The following is a 23,087-nucleotide window of genomic DNA, read 5'->3' as shown; positions in this document are numbered from 1 at the left end:
GTATCCCTTCGAACAAATGGACCTACTTGAATTTGGCAACACACAACTATAATTGCCAACGTCCTTTTCCCTTGAGCAATGGTTGATTGAAGCCGCACGTTAATCGGTGGATCATATCCCTACTGGAAACGAAAGCGACGTCGCACGGTGGCACACGAACGCACACGCGTGCGCGCGAGTACATGTTGCGACATCCATAATATGTTGAAACTTCCATTCCGTCTCGTCCCCACAATGTTATCTTCACTGAAAAATCTTCGTCACATCGAGCTCTTGCAATTGGCCAATGAAGTGAATTTTCTATAACAGGAAAGGGGGTTGTCACAAAAACCAATCGGTGGATTTCTTACGATGGGTTGTCGCGATTTTCGATTTCTTACGATGAGTTGTCGTTACCCTCAAAAGCATCGTCCTTCGTGTCGAAGTTGGAGGACAACCACTGGTTGAGCAGAAAAATCCTTATAATTTCTAGCCCCTGTCGTCGACATAAAAAAAAAAGGAGCAAATTATTTCCCATGGCAAAACGTGGGCAATTTCCTAGATGATAAAGTTGGGTAATATTTGCCAATAGGCATTCGGTCCCGCTAGTAAACAGATTGAAGGGGTGGAGCCGGAAAATATTAGGTCCGGGATTCGATCTTCGTATGCATAAAGTGGAGCAAGACCCGAAAAAAAAAAAGTTGGGCATCCAATTGGGGTCCCTCTTGTGCTTTGGCATGGTGCTTGGATGATGTGTGGAAGTATGGTTCAAATCTTGCCGTAGTGTAGTAACCGTGCAAAGTTCGAGATATGAACTGTGCGTGCAAGAAAGCATCAGGCTCTAGTTGGAGGAGTGGCCATGGGAATGATTTTGGAGCAATTATTACACAATGAGACAAGAAATCCACCATGCTGCAATCATGCCCGAGTCCGACAAAGTTGCAACAAAGTTCTTATTCCTATGCACAACCGTTAAAAGAATGGCATCGGACCACAAATCCTGGTGCCAGCAATTAAGGAAAGCTACAGCAACAGAGACAAGTTTGCCGAACTGGATTATCTGAAGATCCAAAGACTTGAACGTTAAACCAGTTAACAGTAATGTAGTGAATGGCATACCACCTTGTTTTCTCTGTGACGGGCGAGAGCATCGGCAAAACAGCTCACGACAGGTATCTAGAGTCTCAACTGAAAAGCAAAATCTTCATTACAATATCTGACTACTCCAACCGCCTGTGCCGACGGACGATTACAAGAACATAAAGAACTTCAGCAGATTGAAGCATCAAGAAACATACAAGACGTATGTTTAGGTGACTAATTCGACCAGTATGGAAGTACATTGCCACATGCCTTTCATCGAACGTGAATAAAAAGGTACATGGAAAAAACAGTGTAACAGCAAGTCACCATTTCTTTTTTGGCTTTGCAAGGTGAGGGCCTGCTTATGATTTCAACATCTTGTCTATGAATACATGTGACTGGATTTGCCTGAGCACTGACCATTAAATGGTCCCTAAAAGAACTCAGAGATAGGAAGCTTCTTGAGCAATGATAATTCTCATCACTCGAATGACTCAAAACTTTTCACTTTACAAAGAAGATCACATATTCCATCAGAAATCTTTCTTCTCGTGACATTTTACAATCTCAAGACAAGAGTAACGCCATATACTTATGAATGGTTCCCCATGATTGAACAGGGCGTACTTGTGTTATCCTTCTCTTTGGGGTTTATAGTCGCATCTTTTTCTTTCCTCTAAACGGGACATGAAAGAATATAGAACCTCTATGGCATGAAAAATGGCTAAGTAAGATCTTCCGATGGCTTTTGTCAGTTGCTTGCTTTCATAAATTCGGAAGCCGAAAACTTGCAATGACCATGTCATATTTCAAACACTCAATATCTTTGCACTGACGCTCTAGGTGTCATGATGGTCCAGTAAACAGATAGTGAAGCAAAGGTGCCACGACTGCAACACTTAAGCTGTTTCCCAGAAGAGCATATCTGCAGCAGGAAGTATACACGTTCGATTTCAAGGACCAAAAAAAGAACAGACGACATTAGATTTCAATATCCATAGGTGCAAAAGCAGATCTAGGATGTCATATACTGATGCTTCAGGGGAGATAACTCAGCGCAAATAGATCAATCGATAGAACCTTAACAGTAGACAGCACCCAAAACTAGAAGAAGAGATATATTTTCACTTGTGTTTTTTTAATATTATTGAGTTAAAAAATGCATCAAAAACCTTGCAAATGATAGAGGAAGCAGGATGAGAATGTCGAACTTTTCTTAACTTTAAGGGAAGTCTTATTATATTGAATCCGCAAGTGTGAAGATTCGAACCCACAACCTTCTAGTTGCTGAGCAACACCGCATCCAATCTTCCGTCATTGGAGGCAATTAACTATTAATAAATACATTCTACTTCCTCCCTTGGATAAAATCATTGACTTTGATGCACGGAGGACTCGAATACACGAATTCCTGTCATGAAAAGAGAGAACTCTACCATCTTGGCTACACACAGGGACATGTTAACTTCAATATTATACGCCTAGCAGGAAAAAAACTTCGACATCATATTAAGTATGTAAAGTTCTGTGAGTTGATCTTTAAAATAAAAAACCGGCCTCGAACCTTTTAAACCGCATAAAGGTCATTTGTCCGTTTGGTCTTAGGAATGGTTTTCAAAACACTACCTGGAGGCTGAATTCTTCTATACGATAACAAATTCCTTCCATCGTCTCTCGAAACCAATACCTTAAAATCACTGACGTAACAAAAATCAACAGTGAGCTGCAATGACACCAGCTATGCTGATGTGACATCTAATTGATAGCATACGCAGCATAATTAATATAATAGAAATAAAGGAGGCTTGGTGACAGCTTGAGGGTTGGTCTTGGAGGCCTCCACCACTGGTGACCCTTATTGGGTGTTTTCCCCACTCATTTCTCTCTCTGTCTCTCTTCCTCTCCTGTTTCCTTTTTATTGTCAATTTCCAAGTGTTTGCTTATGTGCTTCAACTAGATGCCACATCAGCAACATGTCAATTTTTGTGATGTCCATTAGTAAAAACAGTGGTGAAAGGACTCGATTACCCAAAGGATTTGATTAAAACACATCGAGGACACAAAATTACAACAATTAGAGGATCAAAATTACATTTAACCCAAAAGACAGGGGTGAAAAAAGGTAGCATAAGGATGATGCAATAGGTGGATGTATAAACTCGAACATTTCAAATCAGTGAAAAAAAGAGGCAGCGTTAAACTTCCAATAAAGATAACTATGTTATTGTTAACGTTTGGATGACCACCAAACTATCTTGAGGGTGATGCAACATACCTTTGCTTAAGGTTGACGTGATCTGGAAAAACAAAATGCACAGGGAAAGAGTGGAAATTTGCAACCTGATTGCCATTAAAGAAAGACAAAAAAAAAAATATTAGCACCATTCAGGACAATATAAATCTCACCAAACAGAACGTCTAGGGAAAATATAGATACCTCTCGAGGAGTAAAATATCTAAGGCACTGCTCCTTTAATGGGAATCCCTTGCCTTTCATTTCTGGCTGCATGTTAACCATTGTGAAGTGTCACAGCAAGAAATTTCCATCTGCTGGATGTTTTGACTATGTAGAATAATCATATAAGAATGGCATCTCTAATGACGAAACTACGAATCATTCAAAACCAGTACTATAGCCTGTAGACATCTCAGTTTCGACTTGCTTTTTAAAAATGCACAAGGTTGCAATTACTAAGCCTGGTAGTGAAAGATTAGATAAATGGACCAGATTCATAACATATAAATGAAAATATCAGCTCCAATTAAGGGGGACAATCGAAAGTTATTCAATCCTTGTGTGCATCAGGGTACTCTAGAAATGCAAGACTAGCACATGCTAGTCCTATACAACAAGCAAATTTACAGTTGAACAGTACCTAAAGCTCTAGCATGTGATGCAATTTGTAAAACATGCCTGTTCAAGTTTAAAAATAGATTCTCACCTGAACAGTTGCCAAAAGAGACCCAGTACCCTTTACATATCGATAATAACTTTTTGTGAAACAGCAACACCGCCTCGAATCAGGATAAACAATGTCTATAGTCTGTTAAGGAATTTGTCAACGGATAGTGAATATGTTTGATGAGTAAATGATGGGGGACACTATTTCACAGGACAAGCAATAAATGACGGGAGACACTATTTCACAGGACAAGCAATAAAAAAAGGAAAGCATATAAGGATACCCATAGCACTGCCCCACCTCTCTATCAAACTTAACGGTACATGGTAAAGGTCCAAACCAGTACTGCTGAATCCATTTCTTTGATCATGACCCTTGGAAGGATCATTAGATTCTCTAGAAATGTGGTTGTTTGCATTCTCAAAGCCATAGTCAGCCGTTTTAGGGCCAGCACTACTCTTGAATTCAAGAAAGTGCTCCACCGGGACACAAGATTCCAGCAGCTTATCCCAGTTGTCTTGTGGTCTCAAACACTCATCAGTAACTGGTTCACCATCATGCACAAATAATGGGCTTGGACACCATATAAGCTTGTCATTGAAGCAAGGGCTCCAGAAGGATGAGGGATTCCTTTTAGCCTGCAGGTCAGCGGACACAAGTTACATGCCTGAACTGATAGAACATAAGAGATATATGTGGATAATACTAAAGCAACCATTCACATGAAATGAGCGTACATAGATTGCCAGAGTCACTGCAAATAACTTATTGGCGAGGTGATCTGCCAATAATACAATAGTCAAGACAGAACTGGTAAAGTCAATGGTCCTCGCAACAAATTCATCAGAGCTCAATTAACCATAAATCAAAATTTTTTTTAGAAGAAAAAGGCAATAGTTTTCTCAGCGAATTTGACCAAGAACTCCAAAATCAACATCCTAAAATTCATCAGAAGTATCAGCCATCAGGTAAAGAGAATTTAATTCAGAAAATTTCATCTCAAAGAAAGTTAATATTGTTTGTAACACCTCAGAAATATAGCAGAGACAGAGAGAGGACGAGTACCAAGCAAAAGTACCGAGGCCTAGAATATGGCACCGCAAACTGCAGTGGGCTCAAAATAAATTCTTGAGTAGCAAAACCACTACTTTTCAATGTTTCAATCATTTTCGCATGAGTATCAGAAGTCTGCAAGAAAAAAATCACAAATCAGCAAATCTTCTTGTTGGCTATAAATGAAGCAAGATGATAGATAAACAAACCTCAAATCCAATGACATTTTCCACAAATAAGAATATAGGAGGCCGGGATAAGTGTGGTATGAGTTCAAGAATCCTGAGAAATGAAAAGGCTCGAGCATCACCAGATTGCTTTTGCAGACCTAATGACAACACGATGAGAATTCTCCACCCCCCCAAAAAAAAGAGCTACAACCTCAAAAAGAAAACAACTAACCTTGTCGAGTATAGGGTTGGCAAGGAGGAGAAAGAAGCCATGCTTGTGCTTCATATCTGTCGAGATCGGCAGCAGTGAGACTTTGAATATTGCCCTGTGGAGTACAAATATAACACACATGAACATGGGTAAGTTCAAAAGAAAGCATGCAAAAGCATATGTAAGAGCTAGTACAAACAATTGAAGCAGTGACTTCCTGTCCTGTAGTCCTTTGAGTCATTTCAATAAAAAGCCCATCCTCTAAAACCTAAAAGCACCAATCTCGCATAAGTCAAGCACAGCTATGGAATTCTAATTCCTTAACTCGAACGGCAAAAACCCATTGGGGTACTGAACGAACTTTTCTAGTTTTGTAGAAAACAGATATTCTATAAACAGACACGCCATATAAAGGCATTGATTTCACTACCTTTCCCAATTCACGTGTCGTTCAGGAAATTCTAAAAGCAACACTTTCCAACTTATCGAAGAAGAGGATTTCTTCATAAAACGTGAGAATTAACAGCACATACTTTTGTCAGTTTCGAAAGAGTAGATGAAATAAGTAGCTGCCTATCAGTGAAAAACTCTGACAAAACCAGTGAACCCAGATCCTCATCAACACTGGCACGTCGCGCTCACCTACTAATCGCTGAAAACCCACATTTCTATTCCAAACAAAAAGTAATCTTCCCTCAATTCGCAATCAAGCAGGCACCAAGCAAACTTCTTTAGCCACAAAAATCAGCACAAACACACGTGTCATTCCCATAAAGGATCACAAAACAGCTTCCTAGTCATGTAACTTCAAACGTCAGCCAAAACCAGCAGACCCCTAGTAAACCGCACAGAGAAATTACTTCGGCAAATCCACAAGAACCAACGAATCACAATCGTCATTGAAATAAAGCAAGAAAGGAAGGAAGGACCGACCTGGTAAGGACGATGCCCGAAATTGTGCTCGTACACGTCGTTGGCCACGTCGTTGATGTCGAACGCTTCCACCACTTGCGCGTCCACGCCCGCCTTGGTCAGCGAATACCTCTGAAGCAGCAACACAAAACCAATTAATACAAAGCGAAAAGCGCGCGCCCGCGAACGCGCGCCGATCCAGCGCAGCGAAACTTCATTAGGGTTGTTCTTGGGACAGAAGGGTATACCATGCCGCCGACTCCGCTGTAGAATTCGAGAACTCGCCATTGATGCTTGCCCTCCATCGCTTTGCTGCTGCTGCTGCTTCTGCTCTGCTTCGGACTCGCTCCGTGTCACGGACAAGAAGAGAAGACAGCAACGAACGATTTCGCTATTCAGGTTCTGTAAATATATTCTTGGCTAAAACGAAAAGTGTGAAAAAAAGTTTTCGTACGAGGTTAACTTTATAAAAATTTTAAAATAGTCACAAAATAAATATAAAAAAGGAAATTATGAGAAAATTTAAAATGATTTTAATAATTATTATCTAAAAAATATGAACGCTCTTCGTATTAAATTGGGAAAATGACATAAACAATTTCTGAATTTCGGCCTAATGTGCAATTTGATCCTTGAACTTTTATTTTTTTCAATGTAGTCCCTAAACTTAATTATATATTCAATTTGGTCCATAAACTTTTAATTTGTTCAATATGATTCATTAACTTTTAGTACATGTTCAATTTAGTCCATGAACTATATGAAAATGTTCAATATAGTCTTTTCATTAATTCAAGTTCAGGGATTATATTAAACATTTTCATATAGTTCAGAGACTAAATTGAACATGTACCAAAAGTCCAGGGACCATATTGAATAGATTAAAAGTTCAAGGACCAAATTGAACATTAAACTAAAGTTCATGGATTACATTGAACAAATTTAAAGTTCTAGGACCAAATTGCACATTGGACCAAAGTTCATAGACTTTATGTGTCATTATCCCTATTAAATTGAACTCACGTTTTCGCATTCATCCGTTTCTCCCTAATTATCCCGTAATTTATTGAAAAATCCCGATTCATATGTACGATATTTCCAACCAAAAAAAAAAAGTGACTATTATATGAATATGCAACATCCCTTCCCTCGCGATACGGAGACTCGGACCCCTGACCCCGAAGAGCAGCAAACTCTAACCGATGCCCCCGCAACCTTCGTGGCAAAGGTCCAATATCTAGAAGACATTCAACATTGCGGGCCTCTCAAATGGCGAGAAGAAAGCCGTCTACAAGATATGGGGTGTGAAATTATCCGCAAATCCGATGACGGGACATGCCGCTTGAAGCGGGATCAAGACAAACATCTCGCTAAAACGGCCAAATCTGTCGGGGAAGCTCCGCCGCCGCTATCGCGACGGGCTATAGCCGGCAGTTCATTCAAGTATGTCGAAGCCCGGGCTCAATGCCTAATCGCATGGTACAAAACCTTGCCACCGAGGTACCATTTTGGTTCGTTCCAAGCACCACAAACACCAGGATCTGCAAGGGTTGGAACAAGGAGAAAGAGCATAATGGGTGCCGCTGCTTGACAATTATGCTCATTGCATTGTCACAAGTCACCGGTAGGGCTTAAATTGGGTGTTATATCGACGAACTCTGTTGTTTAAGGAGCATCCATGTCCGCACAAATCAGACAATGTCTGCGCGGAAATCACGATGACGGCTCTCGACCAAACTGTTTTCCATCACTCTGGATAATGCCACCATCAACACACAGGTTGCTAGGAACATGGTCGAGCAGACGAGGCCGGTTCGCAATAGGAGTGATCGGTTCCCAGTCCGATCCGATTCCAAGATGGAGCCGGAACCAAACCAGGAGAACTGGTTCCCAAAATTGGGAATCGGGGATTGGACTGATTGGTCCTAGATCGAGAATCGGTCACTTTTTTTTTCCCACTACTTAATACCATATATTTTGAAACTAGAATTGTGTTCCCCATGCCGACTACTCATAATCACAAAAACAAGTGTGCAATTCAAACCAATGCGATGACGAATTGTATTCTTCATATCTACTACACATATGTTCTAATATTGGAGTTATATTCCTCATGCCGACTACATATAATTACAAAAAAAGAAGTATATGTGGTCAGTCTGGTCCGATTTGGTCAGTCCGGTCAGGTTTTAGGAACCGAAAATCAGACCGATACTCTCGGGAACCGAATCAAATCGACCGGTCTAGTCCAATCTGGGCGGTTCCCGATTTGGGCGGTCTGTTTCGCACACCCCTAGTTCGCAACCGCCAATTCTTCCATGTACGCTGCGCGCGCTATGTCTATCAATTTTTGCTTGCAAGACGGCCTTAAAAGAAATGTTTCGACTCGTAAATAGTATGCACCAGTGGGTGCACTACATAGGCTCCGCCCCCTCGAGGGTGCAAGAGATGGAGATGCCGTGCATGGGCCGTGAAAGAGAGCCCCAAAAGGTCCCTATAGAAGAATTTGGGCATTGCTAGTTCCGCCATTGTTTAACAAATGTTGGCGACGGTGCAGTGCCGGCTGGACATCTCTCCGGGGCATATACGCTACTCGATACGTCGCGGGGAATTCCATACCACGGACTGAGACACCGCGCTCATCGAGCCGAAAAGAAAAGAGCGTTTGGAACCTCATACGGAAAAAGAGAACGGTCCAAACGAGTTCTTCTATCTAGCCATTCGACATCCATGACGGATGCAAGCGACGAATATCTCACGAAGGATGGCTCGGGCTACTTTGAGAATGTCGGCCGTGAGAACCACGACGTTTTGCGCCGGTGAAAGGCCAAATCTTTTTCTGTCATGCTACTCTTTCCACGGTGGCCCTGTACATGCTTACTCCACCGGCGTCAACTTATCGTCCAAGGCGACTTTCAGTGTGTTTGGGTGAATTATTGGGGACAACAAGCAAAGGTTGTTCGGCAAAAGCCTGGAGATGACTGTCGTCGGTAGATCCCGGCTAATGGAAATTCTGAGGCGGGAGGAACGTGCTCACCAATGGCTTCCTAAAATTCAACTATATTGCTCAGGGATCATCTATCAACTCATACGTAAGTTCCATAACTCTCTTCCCTTCCAGCACCTCCGCAGGGTGTCCAAAGGGAAGAACAGAAATCACGCAGAACAACGCATCAGAGCCCGTTTCCGAGATTGTTACGACATCAATTCCGTCGTGGATTTGCGCCTCAAAGAAACCAGGCTGGCAAGCAAGTAGTCCATCGACTACTACTTTCATCAGTCGAAGCAGATGGTCATGAAGGCTACTGCAACTCCCCATACAGTTCAATGAAACTTCCGCTGCCCATGAACGCAAGCAGACAAGCTCAAATCAAAGCAGATCCAATAGACACCACCTGTAATGATCGATTCGTGCAGGGCGTTACAGGCCTATGTTTGGTTAATTTGGAACAAATGTAATACGATCTTGTAACCATAATGAACAAGTGGGACGAATCGAAGAATCTTAAACTACAAGTCATGAGTCAAGACCACATTCTCAAATCGAAAAAGACTCTGCTACTGGGACTTTCCGGTTGCGCCTTTCTCAATGGCTTCCAGATGAGCGCGAGTCGTTATGCCTTGATCTCTGCTGGAAGATAATGGCCTCTCATGAGTGCTCGTTTTTGTCTATCAAACCATATATGAACCTTTATTGGCCAGTATCCAGGAGATTGTAGACGTACATGAACATGATCATTTCTTGCGTTTCAGCATCATCATGGAGTCCAGTTCTTCTCCTCCCCAAGAAGAATGGCAGCGACATTCACACATAACCTCCATGTAGTAACACAAAACTCTGCAAATCTAGGTGCAGGAATCTTGTACTTGGTTACAGAAGCGAATGCTATCTTGCTAAAAGTGAATTTGGACGGAATTGAATCGAGAGGTGCACAAATCTTTAATGTTTACCATGGGCAGCATCGCTAGCAACTTTTAAGCATATCAGACCAAAAGAGACTCAAAGCAGCATAAACTCTTAAATGCACTACATCCAAGTTGATCCCGACTGTAAGATAAACACGATCATCTTCATTTCATATCTCGTAGGTCAATTGATACAGCAGTGAGTTACGAGATCAATGGACAAGTGACAGTAAAATGCCCAATGAACTGAACTTTCTGAGGTCCAGCCCAAAAGAAAAAGGAAGAACTGAACTTTCTGAGCCAACAATAGTTGTGTATATTGTCACAAAAGAATCAGTTGAGATAACTTATCATGGCTCCAAAGGCCACTAGCTAGTAACGTTTCTAGACTTACATCACTTTACCAGTAATCCCGGCAAGAGCATACGCCGTCTTTAATGTGGTGAAACCTCTTGGCATCGCGCATGATAAACTCTCTGCCCACTAACTTCGACATAATCTTCAGCGCGTTGTGGCAATCCCCACAAACACGGAGATTCTTAATGACCCGAATAGATGATCTGGCTGGACTACTGAGTAGACCATAAGAAACTGCAAGTCTCTCGCTGTGTGCTAGAAGGGCGTCCTCCTTGCTTTCCTGGTCAATGTCATGCAAGACAAATCTAGTCTCCGGAACATAACCAGCCTCTTTCATAAGTCCCCTTAATCCCCTTAGCTGAGCGTAGATTCTTTGCGTCTCGGGATGAGAAGTATCACCTGCTCGATATTCATGGACAGTGCTCCTCGCCTCTAAGATATTTTTCTTAGCAAGTTTTTTCTTCTCTTCCTCCTTAGCAATATCAGAAGCTGCCACTGGTACAAGACCTGACCTTGACTGTTCATTCAAGCGTGACGGATCCAACTGCTCAACAAGCTCAGCGCAGCGATCCCCGAGTTCTGTGTGCCCATGAATTCTACAAAGATTCATCAAGGTCTCCCAGATTCCTACACTAGGCTCCAACGGCATTTTCTCTACAAACTCCATCGCCTCATCCAGATGCCCTGTTCTTCCCAGCATGTCTACCACGCTCACATAGTGCTCCATAGATGGGACAATGCCATAATCCCTGCTCATTGATTCAAGATGCAACATCCCCTCATGAATATCACCCACTGCGGCACAAGCAGAGAACACAGCAATGAACATTTGTCCGTCAGGTTTAAGCCCTGCTTCTTTGAATTGAGTGAACAGGTCAATGGCATCCTCTCCAAGGCCATTCTTTGCAAGCCATGTGATCATGATGTCCCACGTTGACAAATTACGCTCAGACATTTTGTCAAAAACCGTAAACGCATCGTCCATGGAACCACATCGGCCATACATTTCCAAGATCCGGTTATAGGTGAAGACATTGAGAGGGGCCATTGATCTCATGACATGTTCGTGAACTGCTTTTGCTTCTTCTAGAGCTTTATTTTCACCACACTGGTGCATCAGTTGTACATAACGAGGTATATCAACAGCAACACACTTACTAACCAACAACTTCAAAACTTCCACAGCTTCCTTCACTTTTCCCTCTCTGCAGAAACCATCAAACTCTTCGAGGGAACCAATGTAAGACGGACCTTCAGAAGCTCCATCCAATGCTTGTCCAGGCCCGGAATCGCCAGGCATCTGAGACGCGGCCATCGAATCATTACTATCATTCGAGTTCACCCGATGCTGTCCCAAAGAAAAGTTTTGAGGGTACTGTCCCGGACCGGGATTCTGGGAGGACGCAGTTTGTTGACCATTTCGAAAGCTGCCACCCATCCCCATATTATAGCCAAAATTTTCCTGATGTTGCCCCATCATTTGTGTACTCGAAGGGCTCTGGGAATAATATCCACTCGCGTTAGGCCTCACTTGCCCGTATCCTTCTCCATAAGAATAAGCTCCGACGGTAGACGCATTCCCCCGCTGACCATAAGCCATATTCGGATTCCGCTCAAACCCCTGCACACTACCTGAAGAGCTGTGCACATTCACATTTTGTGGAGACTGTCCTCCATACTGACTCGGATGATAACCCGCATTCGGACTCCGATTCCGCCCAAAATCGCTCGGTTTCTGCGCCCAACCGCCCGAGCCATCGCCGTAATTGCCGGTGTTCATATTCTCCACGACCGGCCGATTCCCATATTCACCTCCATAACTCTCCCTATACATCCCGCCATTCCAGTTCGTCGCCTGAGAGTCGCCATAATACGGCCTACCATGCTCGTTAAAGTTCCTACTTTGCACGACCGACCCGTAAACCCCATTAGGGTTTAAGCTCCCCCGAGCAGTATCAGCAAAATCCCTGCTCTTCTCGCGAACCCCATCGGGGCTCTGCTCAAGCTCGGGCATGTGCTCGCCGTTGGAGCCATTGGGCACGCCAAGATCGTAACTTTCGGCGGCGGAGCCGATGAGCCTCGACGGGTTCAGCGCCCAAATGGAACCCGAGGAGGAGGAGGTTCGCGAAGAGCGTACCTTGGGAAGAGAAGCGAGGCAGTCGACCGCCAGAGCCGCCGCCGCCCTCTTCGTGCACATCTGAGCTCGGAGGGGCGCTCTCGGGGGAAGGAATTCGAACGCCGCCGGCGGTCGCGAGGATCGGAGGCGACGGCGTACGGCGGAGGAATCGCCGGAGGGGAGGATGAAGAAGTTGAATGTGCTTGGTGGTGCTGGCGGGGTACAGTGCCGGTGCCCTTCTTAAACCCTATTGAGCTGCTGCTATATGTAGAACTTTGGGCCCGTTTGGTTCGGCTTTTAAAATGCAACTTGAGGGAATGCAAATACCTTTAGATGAAAGCCACTTGGGAAAATGCAAGTGGTGTTTGGTAAAAAAAATTTGCAAAGCTACTTTGGCCTAAATAGTGTTTGGTAAATTTTTTTTTGCAAAGGGCTTTGGCAATTTTTATTCTTAATATTCCGATTTTACCCATATTACTATTTATCTTCTTCACCGGCGAGGGTGGCCGGCGAGGGTGGCCGGAGAGGGGCCGGCGAGGGCGGATCTGGCCAGCAAAGGCCCGGCGAGGGGCCGGCGAGGTCGCCTGACCCAGGCGACGGCCGCCTGGGATCGGGCGACCGCCCAGGCGCCGTCGCCTGGGTCGGCGGTCCCCTGGAGTCGCGCGACCCAGGCGACGACCTCGCCGGCCAAATCCGCCCTCGCCAGCCCTTCGCCGGCCACCCTCGCCGGCCACGTGAAGAAGATGAACAATGACAGGACAAAACCGGAAAATTGAAATTTGAGTGAGGGCAATTTGGGAAGGAAAAATAGGCTTGAAGATTCCACAAATCTTTGAAAGCCCAAAGCAGTCCGGACAGCCTTTGGGCTTTCAGCATTCTAATGGCATTCCAAATGCTGGCTTTCGGCTTTTCGAGTCCGGAAAGCCGAACCAAACGGTTCAACATTTTGGGAAGGGGCTTTCGAGGTCGAAAGCCCCTTCCTAAAGCTGAACCAAACGGGGCCTTTATGAGGAATAATAATAGATAAATAAACAACACAAGAAAAGGGAAACGAAAAGGAAAATGGCAAAATGCATAGATTTTGAACCTGCCAAATTATTTTAGTCTCGACCAAAAAAAAATTGTTTTTAGTCACAAGAAAATACATGTCAATCGTTCATACAAAAAGGGTTAATGCCATGAAAAATCCCAAACTGTCACACTTGTAATAATTTTACCCAAAACTAATATTTTGACAGCAAAAAAGGCCAAACTGGTACACCTGTGACAAATTTACCCTCAGTTTGTTTCCGTTAAATTTTACCAGTCAAATTGCTTTGTTAAATGACATACGACAGTTGTCTGATTTGCCAGTTTTATGTTTTACCCTCTGTTTGTCACAGGTGTACCTATTTGTGATTTTTTGTAGTATAAATCTAATTTAACAGAAATTAACGGAGGGTAAATTTGTCACAAATGTACCGCTTTAGGGTTTTTAGTTGTCAAAATATTAGTTTTTGGTAAATTTGTCACAAGTGTACCAGTTTGGGATTTTTTGTGATCAGAAAAATAGATTAGGGTAAAATGTCACAAGTGTACCAGTTTAGAGTTTTTCATTATATTAAACCAAAAAACACCTTTTTTGATATTTCTACGATGCAATAATTTATGTAAATAATACTTCGGTGATATTCTATGACAGCTCGTTACCACGATGAATCAGTTTCTTAAGACGGATCCGCACTACAAAATAACTTATACTTATCCAAGGAAGAGTTGAACACATGCCCATTTATTATCCATTTCACGGTAGATGGAGCCACAATCGGGGGAGCCTCCTCGATGAAATGGGGGGCGAGATCCTTCGTTCTGGTAACATGAATGTCTATGCACCGATATTGCACGGACATCGTTTGCCGTATTAGCATTTTCATCCATATGATTTGCAGAAGGTTTAACGTGAAATGAAAAATTATAAGGTTCAAGGACCCGGTTGACGAAAAAAAGATTATTCAAGAATCAGATTAAATAAATTATAAAAAAGTCATGAATTAATTTTACCTACCTTCATCTTGGAATCCTTTTTATTTGGTTTGTTAAGAAAAAGTACATCTAAAACATCTAATTCGACGAACGCATATCCTCCTGCCCATCGAAGTGGAGTTTTGAGATGTTGCTCGCCTCATGTGTGGTAAAGATTGGTTTATCTAGTATCTGGCATGTGGTCATTGAACTTCAGTTTAGCTCCCCCCAATGACTGAACTTTCGATTCAACTTCGATTCGTACGCTCTCAACAATTTCAATTGACTTCTCGGGAAATCATTGGCTGGTCTGTTCATATCGCAAAAAATGCGTGGATGTTAACTCGTGGAGCCAATATGGGGTTCAATTGGAGTGACATTAGACTTACAACCTTTGAGAAATAGAGAAGACAATAGGCTAAGAGAGCGGGGATGATGTGGTCTAGCGTGGGGTGACTCTCCTCGTCAGCCCATAAGCGAGGGTCCAAAGCCATTTTACGCGAGGGTGGCGCACCCTTGTCGATGTTCATCGGCTTCGAACTACCCGGATTCTACTTCGGAGAGGGCCGTCCTGGGCAACAACGGCTTGATGAGGGCGACCAAACCTTCACCTGGCTAGCGACAAGACTGGCAACTCTTGTCGAGGTTTAAGGCGGGCAAGGTACCACTGAACTGGAGGCGAGAGTCGCATGACCTTGCCATGAGCCAACATGGCCTAGGGACAAGAGGCGGAGGACAGCGGTCGGTGGCGGAGGACAGTGGTTAGCGACAAGAGGCGACCGACGGGTGGGAGCCAGCGGCGGCAGCGGGAGCTGGCTGGCAGGTGGTAGCGAAGGACGGCGAGAGGCGGGGGTGGGCGGGTTGCGGCCGACGTTAGGCGGTGGCAAACAATAGAGGACGACGGTGGGAGGAGGCAGTCGGCGGCGGCCGACGGAGGGAGGCGGCCGACGGCGGGAGGCGGCCGACGGCGGGAGGCGGCCGACGGTAGGAGGCGGCTAGCGGTGGCGGGAGGCGGCCGGCGACAATAGCGAGTGGCAAGGGGGTGGCCAGCTAATAGCGAGGACAAGCGATAAGAAGGGTTTTTATTTCTCATTTCTGTTCCAGAAATAGAAAAGTAATTTTTTTGTTACTTCTGATTTCTGTTCCAAACCTATTTCTGAAATAGAAATTTGTTCCAGAAATAAAAAAATAAAATTGCGTTACCAAACGGATTTCTATTCTAAACTTGTTACTGGGAATAGAAAAATAGAGAAACAGAAATGATTTCATGCGCGCCCTAAACGAGCGGGGATGATGTGGTCTAGCGTGTGGTGACTCTCCTCATCAGCCCAAAAGCGAGGGTCCAAAGCCATTTTAGGCAAGGGTCGCGCACCCTTAATTGTCGATGTTCATCGGCTTCGAACTACCCGGATTCTACTTCGGAGAGGGCCGTCCCGGGCAACAACGGCTTGATGAGGGCGACCAAACCTCCACCTGGCTAGCGACAAGACTAGCAACTCTTGTTGAGGTTTAAGGCGGGCATGGTACCGCTGAACCGGAGGCGAGAGTCGCATGACCTTGCCATATGAGCCAACATGGCCTAGGCGACCCTCTCCTGTGGTCATGGAGGGGTCATCGACCCCTCTCTCTCTCTTTGCGCTTTTCGTTTAGCTTTCATATATCTTTCTCAAAGTACAGGGCAAATGTGACGCCACTAGGACACCTCCCCGGCTCTAAACGACGGTCTATTTAGCATTTTTCCCGTCCTAGGCGAAACAAATCATATAGGGTTTATTTAGAAATCTAACCGAACTCGATCCAAAACAAATCGGAGTTCACCATATTTGATCACTGAAATTGAAGTGCAATGACCGTAAGGAACGGGATCTGAGTTCACTGACCCCTAAAAAAAATCTCCCGACGTCACGTCACAACTCTTGCATTCACCGTACCCTTTTGAAGCCCAGTCGCATGCGTCTGGATCATGTGGTTGTCTCTTTCGTTTCTCCCATCGGAATGAGAATCAACCCGACATGGTTTTCAAGCTTCTTCACAGCGTACATACATCCAAATCATACTCCCAGCAATGTCGAGCGAGTTCCGTTTCCCTGTTGTCATGTGCCGAGAATCTTAGGAAGCATCGGCGCACCGCCTGGGAAAGTCCACCGAAGTCGAAACTTATTAGCAGCGAAGTGGCCAAGGTCAAGGCTAAAGAACCCTTATTGTAATGGATTTGTTTAGGAAGGAAGAGAGGATTCCCGCTTTGTGTGACAACTAATCGTGAGGATCAAACTTTCATATCCTCTTATTTAAAGTTTGAACTATCGAAACCGAAAATGCACGAGACATTGAGGAATTTACTCCACATTGCTGGATAGGGTTCTTGTCCTAGAGAGAGAGAGAGAGAGAGGAAAAAATGAGCTTGGCTCCTCCGCCATTTGCCCTCCCTGCGAATCTCGCCCCCGATGAGTCGAGCCCCGGGTGGATGAGCAAAGGCGACAACGCGTGGCAGCTGACGGCAGCCACCCTAGTCGGCCTGCAGAGCGTGCCGGGGCTCATGATCCTGTACGGGGGCGGGGTGAAGAAGAAGTGGGCGGTGAACTCGGCGTTCATGGCGCTGTACGCCTTCGCCTGCGTCCTCGTCTGCTGGGTCCTGTGGGGCTACCACATGTCTTTCGGCCACCGGATGCTCCCGTTCTGGGGCAGGATCGACGTCGCGCTCGATCAGGACTTCCTGCTGGCCAAGGCGTTCTCGGGGATGCTGCCGAACGCGACGATGGTGTACTTCCAGTTCGTCTTCGCGGCGATCACGCTGATCCTCATCGCGGGGGCCTTGCTGGGGAGGATGAATTTCTACGCGTGGATGATGTTTGTGCCGCTTTGGCTAACGTTTTCCTACACGTTTGGGGCATTCAGCATATGGTACCCTAATGGATTTCTCTATCGGAAGGGGCTAATGGACTATTCGGGTGGGTATGTGATTCATTTGTCTTCAGGAGTGGCTGGTTTTACTGCGGCATATTGGGTAAGTGGAAAGCTTTACAATTTCCTCATTTCTCTTGCAAAAAGCAAGACATTCCAATAGGTCAAGATAGCTTCTTGTTATCAATCCAATTCGTCTTTTTTAATTCCCAAACTGATGTATACAAAGATCAGAGCTCAAGAGTCGCGCCATCTTTGATCGACTCATTCTTTGCACACAGGTGGGTCCTCGTCTGAGAAAGGATAGAGAGCGATTTCCTCCCAACAACATCCTGCTCATGTTGGCCGGGGCCGGGCTCCTGTGGATGGGATGGACCGGGTTCAACGGAGGCGACCCTTACGCGGTCAACATCGACGCCTCGCTCGCCGTCATCAACACCCACATCTGCACGGCCACGAGCTTGCTCACCTGGCTCGTGCTCGATCTCGTCGTCTTTAGCAAGGCCTCTGTGATTGGTGCTGTCCAAGGGATGATCACTGGCCTGGTCTGCATCACCCCGGCTGCTGGTAAATTTCACAGACCAACTTTGTATTTGGAGTGTGCGTCGTCACGAACTCGAAATGTTTAGGAAAGGGCAGATCCGAAAACACGCGAACTTCTTAGCATGATCAACCAAAACACACTCTCGAAACGACGCGACTAACACGAATTCACAACCCTTATATGACGGGTGAACACACGTCATCTGCCGGCATTGGGCAGTCGCGCCTGCATTTGCTTTGTAGCATGTTTTTCACCTAGGGAGCAATTAACTTAAACTACTTGCCTTTTAGAAATCTGCAGTATGCAATGGAAGAAACATGTACGGTATGTACACTGCCTACCGTATAGGTGATAAAACTAAATCAAACTGCATAATTTACAAGACAATAATACACATGACTTCGCCTTTGAATTCAGGTTTGGTCCAAGGTTGGGCAGCTATAATAATGGGGGTCTGCTCTGGCTCAATCCCGTGGTTCAGCATGATGGTGGTCCACAAGAAATTCGAGCTGCTCCAAAAGGTCGACGACACGATGGCCGTCTTCCACACCCACGCCGTCGCCGGGAGCCTCGGCGGGATCCTCACGGGGCTCTTCGCCGAGCCAAGGTTGAACCGCCTCTTCTTCGCCGGCAATATTGAAAAGTACATAGGGCTCTTCTACGGGTTCCGGACGGGAAGGGTCCAGGCGGGGTTCAGGCAGATCGGGGTCCAGCTGCTCGGGATCGTCTTCATCGTCACCCTCAACGTGGTGGTGACCAGCTTGATCTGCCTCGCGGTGCAGTACGTCGTGCCGCTGAGGTTGTCGGAGGAGGACATGGAGATCGGCGACGAGGCGGTCCACGGGGAAGAGGCGTATTCCCTATGGGAAGACGGCAACGACAGCTCAATCCACGCCGTGCGGGGGGAAGGATCGGCGCCTGGCAATATAGAGATGGCAGTGAGGAAAAGAAAAGGAGGGGGTCGAGCCGAGACGGTGTAGAAAAAGAGAGAGAGTCAATTTTAGTTTCGAGGATAAAGAAGAGGGATACATGAATAAGGGAAAATGCTTTGTGTGGGTGTTCCTACTTACGTGGGTGTTGATTTCTTTCTTAAGAGAAGCTCAAAATTGCTCTCATACTTGCTTCTTTACTTTCCAGCCTTGCCTTGGTGGAACCTTAGCTCTTTCTCTCATTGAACAATAACGTGTTGGCTGGAGTTTGCTCCTCCTCTCGTGATGTCGGGTTCAAGACTTGTTAGGAACACTCGAAAAGAGTAAAATTCAAGATACTTATGAGGAAAGTGCGCCCTTCGGATCGACCACTAATCGAGGTACCTGAAAGCTGACGAAACGCCATCCGAACAGCATATCTAAATAAAAAGCCTTGATGTCTATGTGTCTAGTTAACTCCACTTAAAAAAAAAAGTTTTAAGTTAAAGACAATAATTTGTCATTTTAAGGATTGAGCATCTGAGGCTATATCTTTGCGCACCACGGCTTATGCTCATCGGATGCGATAGTCTCCGTGCACATCGAGTGATTACATGAAACACACGAATAAGTATTTACTACAATAAAATTTGTTCGACGATTCGGCCATTTAAATTCTACTCACTAGTGATCCCTTCCCTAGTACCATCGGATGATATCACTGGTAACTAACACCTATTAGACTTATCAATAAATCTGACAACAAAAAAAAAGAGACCTATCAATAAAATAGGCTAAGGTTTGGAAAAGCGAATAGGGTTGTGGTCAAACCACTTGGAGGTTGTCTTAGTGGCTACCTTTCTCACTTGAAAAGGGGAGGTGGGGAGTTCGATTCCTCGTTTTCTCAGGGAGGCTGGAGGTGGAGACACGTGAGTGAGAGAGTTGGGTTTTGATACCCATGTACAGCACATAGCGCACACAGTGACTTATAAAATAGAAATATGACAGAGTCATTAAAAAAAAAAAGAATAGGGTTGTGGTCCAAACTTTGTATCATTTGGGTGGTCTCTTTACTCTTTTCTTTTTAATAGTCCTAAACCCTAGCTCATAGTATTCTCACCGATTTCCCTACGCACTGTTCCGGTTGAAATTTACCATAAGAATAAGCCAAGCCTTAAGCCATTGCTGGCCATTTGTGATTGTTCCCTTATGTAAGGATAAAAGACATTGGAATCATGTAAAAGTGCATAGCAGAATCAGATATGAAGATGGATAGGCGAAAGAGAAATGCTGAACATGAGAGATCGAAATGGAATCGGGCGTCCAATTGAGAGAAAAAAGAAAAAATCATACAAGGTTGATATATATAGATTAAATTATGAAGGGTTAACTGAGATAAGCCCACAAGTATGTGGGCAAATTCCAATTTGCCCGACAAAATTCTCCTAGAGCTAATGTACTCTCTTTTGTTCCCCGTTACGAGGTAACCATTTTAGTATTAAGGCGAAATAGAGTCGTCACAACTTGAATTTTCACCAGCGTCCATGATGGGATCGAGATCCTACCGAGTGAGATATTTAGGTGCTGCATGAAAACCATTCTGGTTCTGTCCAGAACTGATTTTTTGTTCCCAGAATCAGTTTTGGACCAGAAACCCATTTGGTAACGCAATTTCATTTTTCTATTTCCGGGACAAGTTTGCTTCCAAAACTGATTTTGAAACCAGAAATGAGAACAAAAAAAAAGTTGGTTTTTCATTTCTGGAACAAAAGTGAGAACCATTTCTGAGGAATTCATTTTCTTCAACACACATATTCATATGGAAGTCACGATCTTTGAGGTGAGAAAAAAAAAGCAAAAAATCAAAAATTTCAAAACTTAACAGAATGGTTTAGAATCATGGCTACCCACTTTCATGAAATTTAAATTTTTTAGGTACCAAAAAAATAAATAAAAATAAAAAATTTCAAAATTTCACAAAATGGCTTAGAAAACCTATGGCCACCCACTTTGAGCAAAATTTAATTTTTTTAGTTGCCAAAAAAAAAATAAAAAATTCTAAAATTTAAAAACTTCACAGAATATCTTAGAATACCTGTGGCCACCCAATTTGAGCGAAATTTTATTTTTTAAGGTGTCGAAAAAAATAAAAAAAAAAAGCAAAAAATCAAAAATTTCAAAACTTCACAGAATGGCTTAGAATACTTGTGGCCATCCACTTTGAGTGAAATTTAAATTTTTTTAGGTGCCGAAAAAAATAAAAAAAATAAAAAATTTCAAAACTTCACAGAATAGCTTAAAATACCTGTGGCCACCCACTTTGAGTGAAATTTAAATTTTTTTATATGCCAAAAAAAATAAAAATAAGCAAAAAAGTAAAAATTTCAAAACTTTACAGAATGGCTTAAAATACCTGTGGCCACCCACTTTGAGCGAAATTTTATTTTTTTAGGTGCCGAAAAAAATAAAAAAAATAAAAAAATTTCAAAACTTCACAAAATGGCTTAGAATACTTGTGGCCATCCACTTTAAGCGAAATTTAAATTTTTTTAGGTGCCAAAATAAATAAAAAAATAAAAAATAAAAAACTTCACATAATTGCTTAGAATACTTGTGGCCACCCACTTTGAGTGAAATTTAATTTTTTTTAGGTGTCGAAAAAAAAATAAAAATAAGCAAAAAAGAAAAATTTTCAAAACTTCACAGAGTGGCTTAGAATACATGTGGCCAACTACTTTGAGTGAAATTTAATTTTCTTTAGGAACCAAAAAAAATAAAAAATAAATAAAAAATACCATTTGGGCATCTAAAAAAATTAAATTTTACTCAAAGTGGGTGGCTAGAGGTATTGTAAGTCATTCTGTGAAGTTTTGAAATTTTTGATTTTTTATGTTTTTTTTCACCTAAAAAAATTTAAATTTCACTCAAAGTGGATGGCCACATGTATTCTAAGTCATTCTGTGAAATTTGAAATTTTTGATTTTTTGCTTTTTTTTCACCTCCAAAAATTAAAATTTCACTCAAAGTGGGTGGCCACAGGTATTCTAAGCCATTCTGTAAAGTTTTGAAATTTTTGAGTTTTTTTCTATTTTTTTGGGCACATTAAAAAATTTAAATTTCACTCAAAGTGGGTGGCCACATGTATTCTAAACTATTCTGTGAAGTTTTGAAATTTTTGATTTTTTGATTTTTTTTGGGCACCTAAAAAAATTTAAATTTCACTAAAAGTGAGTGGCCACAGGTATTTTAAGCAATTCTGTGAAGTTTTGAAATTTTTGATTTCTTGATTTTTTTTGAAAAAATTCAACAAATTTCCTATTTTCCCGAAATCTAAATTTTTTTATTTTCTCGACATTTTGATATTTTTTCTGGAATTTTTCAATTTTTTGGGATTTTCTGAATTTTTTTAAAGATTTTTATGAATTTTTCGAATTTTTTATTATTTTTATTCCATTTCTAAAAAAATGGATTTTTGTTCCTGGAAATAGAATTTTCTGTTGTTTATCAAACGGGTTTTTATTTCAGGAAATAGAAATTTTGTGCTGTTATCAAACGGGTTTCTGTTCTAGAAATAGAAATTTTTTGTCATTATCAAACGGGTTTTTTTTCTCAGAAACTCATCCAGGAACTAGAAATAGAAAAATCTATTTCTGGTTCAGGAACTCATTCCGGAACAGAATGGTTATCATTCGCTACCTTAGAGGAATGAGGAGCGAGGTACTTTCTAGTTTAGATGATTCGAACAAGATGAACTTGGCCAATATGGTGCAAGGTGCTTGATTTCATCAATTGTGACAACTTCATACCTCTTCTTGGCTCTCCCAGTGTTCATGCTTGGTCTATTGACCGGGATGTTAGGTAGCGAATGATAACCATTCTGTTCCGGAATGAGTTCCTGAACCAGAAATAGATTTTTCTATTTCTGGTTCCTGGATGAGTTTCTGAGAAAAAAAACCCGTTTGATAACGACCAAAAATTTCTATTTCTAGAACAGAAACCCGTTTGATAACAGCACAAAATTTCTATTTCCTGAAACAAAAATC

At 43.0% G+C, this 23,087-nt stretch overlaps 3 protein-coding genes across 3 annotated transcripts; 1 reads left to right on the top strand and 2 right to left on the bottom strand.

The window, feature by feature from the left end:
• Nucleotides 1-1,543: 1,543 nt before the first annotated feature.
• Nucleotides 1,544-6,720, bottom strand: LOC115686246 (tRNA (cytosine(38)-C(5))-methyltransferase 2). The gene is made up of 10 exons (XM_030611470.2): nucleotides 6,560-6,720; nucleotides 6,333-6,443; nucleotides 5,421-5,514; nucleotides 5,228-5,346; nucleotides 5,031-5,153; nucleotides 4,249-4,603; nucleotides 4,005-4,099; nucleotides 3,500-3,565; nucleotides 3,338-3,402; nucleotides 1,544-1,987 (listed from the first exon to the last, which is right to left on the bottom strand). The coding sequence occupies exons 1-10, from the start codon at nucleotides 6,614-6,616 to the stop codon at nucleotides 1,909-1,911; spliced, it is 1,164 nt and encodes a 387-aa protein (XP_030467330.1). The 5' UTR covers nucleotides 6,617-6,720; the 3' UTR covers nucleotides 1,544-1,908.
• A 3,642-nt stretch (nucleotides 6,721-10,362) lies between these two features.
• Nucleotides 10,363-12,947, bottom strand: LOC115686243 (pentatricopeptide repeat-containing protein At4g32450, mitochondrial). The gene has a single exon (XM_030611467.2). It carries the CDS (start codon nucleotides 12,769-12,771, stop codon nucleotides 10,618-10,620), a length of 2,154 nt encoding a protein of 717 aa, XP_030467327.1. The 5' UTR covers nucleotides 12,772-12,947; the 3' UTR covers nucleotides 10,363-10,617.
• Nucleotides 12,948-16,791: 3,844 nt separating this feature from the next.
• LOC115664427 (ammonium transporter 2 member 5-like) lies at nucleotides 16,792-19,193 on the top strand. Its single transcript, XM_030586358.2, has 3 exons — nucleotides 16,792-17,695; nucleotides 17,874-18,159; nucleotides 18,554-19,193. The coding sequence occupies exons 1-3, from the start codon at nucleotides 17,087-17,089 to the stop codon at nucleotides 19,114-19,116; spliced, it is 1,458 nt and encodes a 485-aa protein (XP_030442218.1). The 5' UTR covers nucleotides 16,792-17,086; the 3' UTR covers nucleotides 19,117-19,193.
• Nucleotides 19,194-23,087: the final 3,894 nt, after the last annotated feature.

The sequence above is a fragment of the Syzygium oleosum genome, unplaced genomic scaffold (genome assembly GCF_021117445.2).
Source record: "Syzygium oleosum isolate NSW1041296 unplaced genomic scaffold, Sole_v2.1 Sole_v2.16, whole genome shotgun sequence".
NCBI classification, from domain to species: Eukaryota; Viridiplantae; Streptophyta; class Magnoliopsida; order Myrtales; family Myrtaceae; genus Syzygium; species Syzygium oleosum.
Note: the sequence above shows the minus strand (reverse complement) of the source record. Positions and strands in the feature narration are given on the sequence as shown.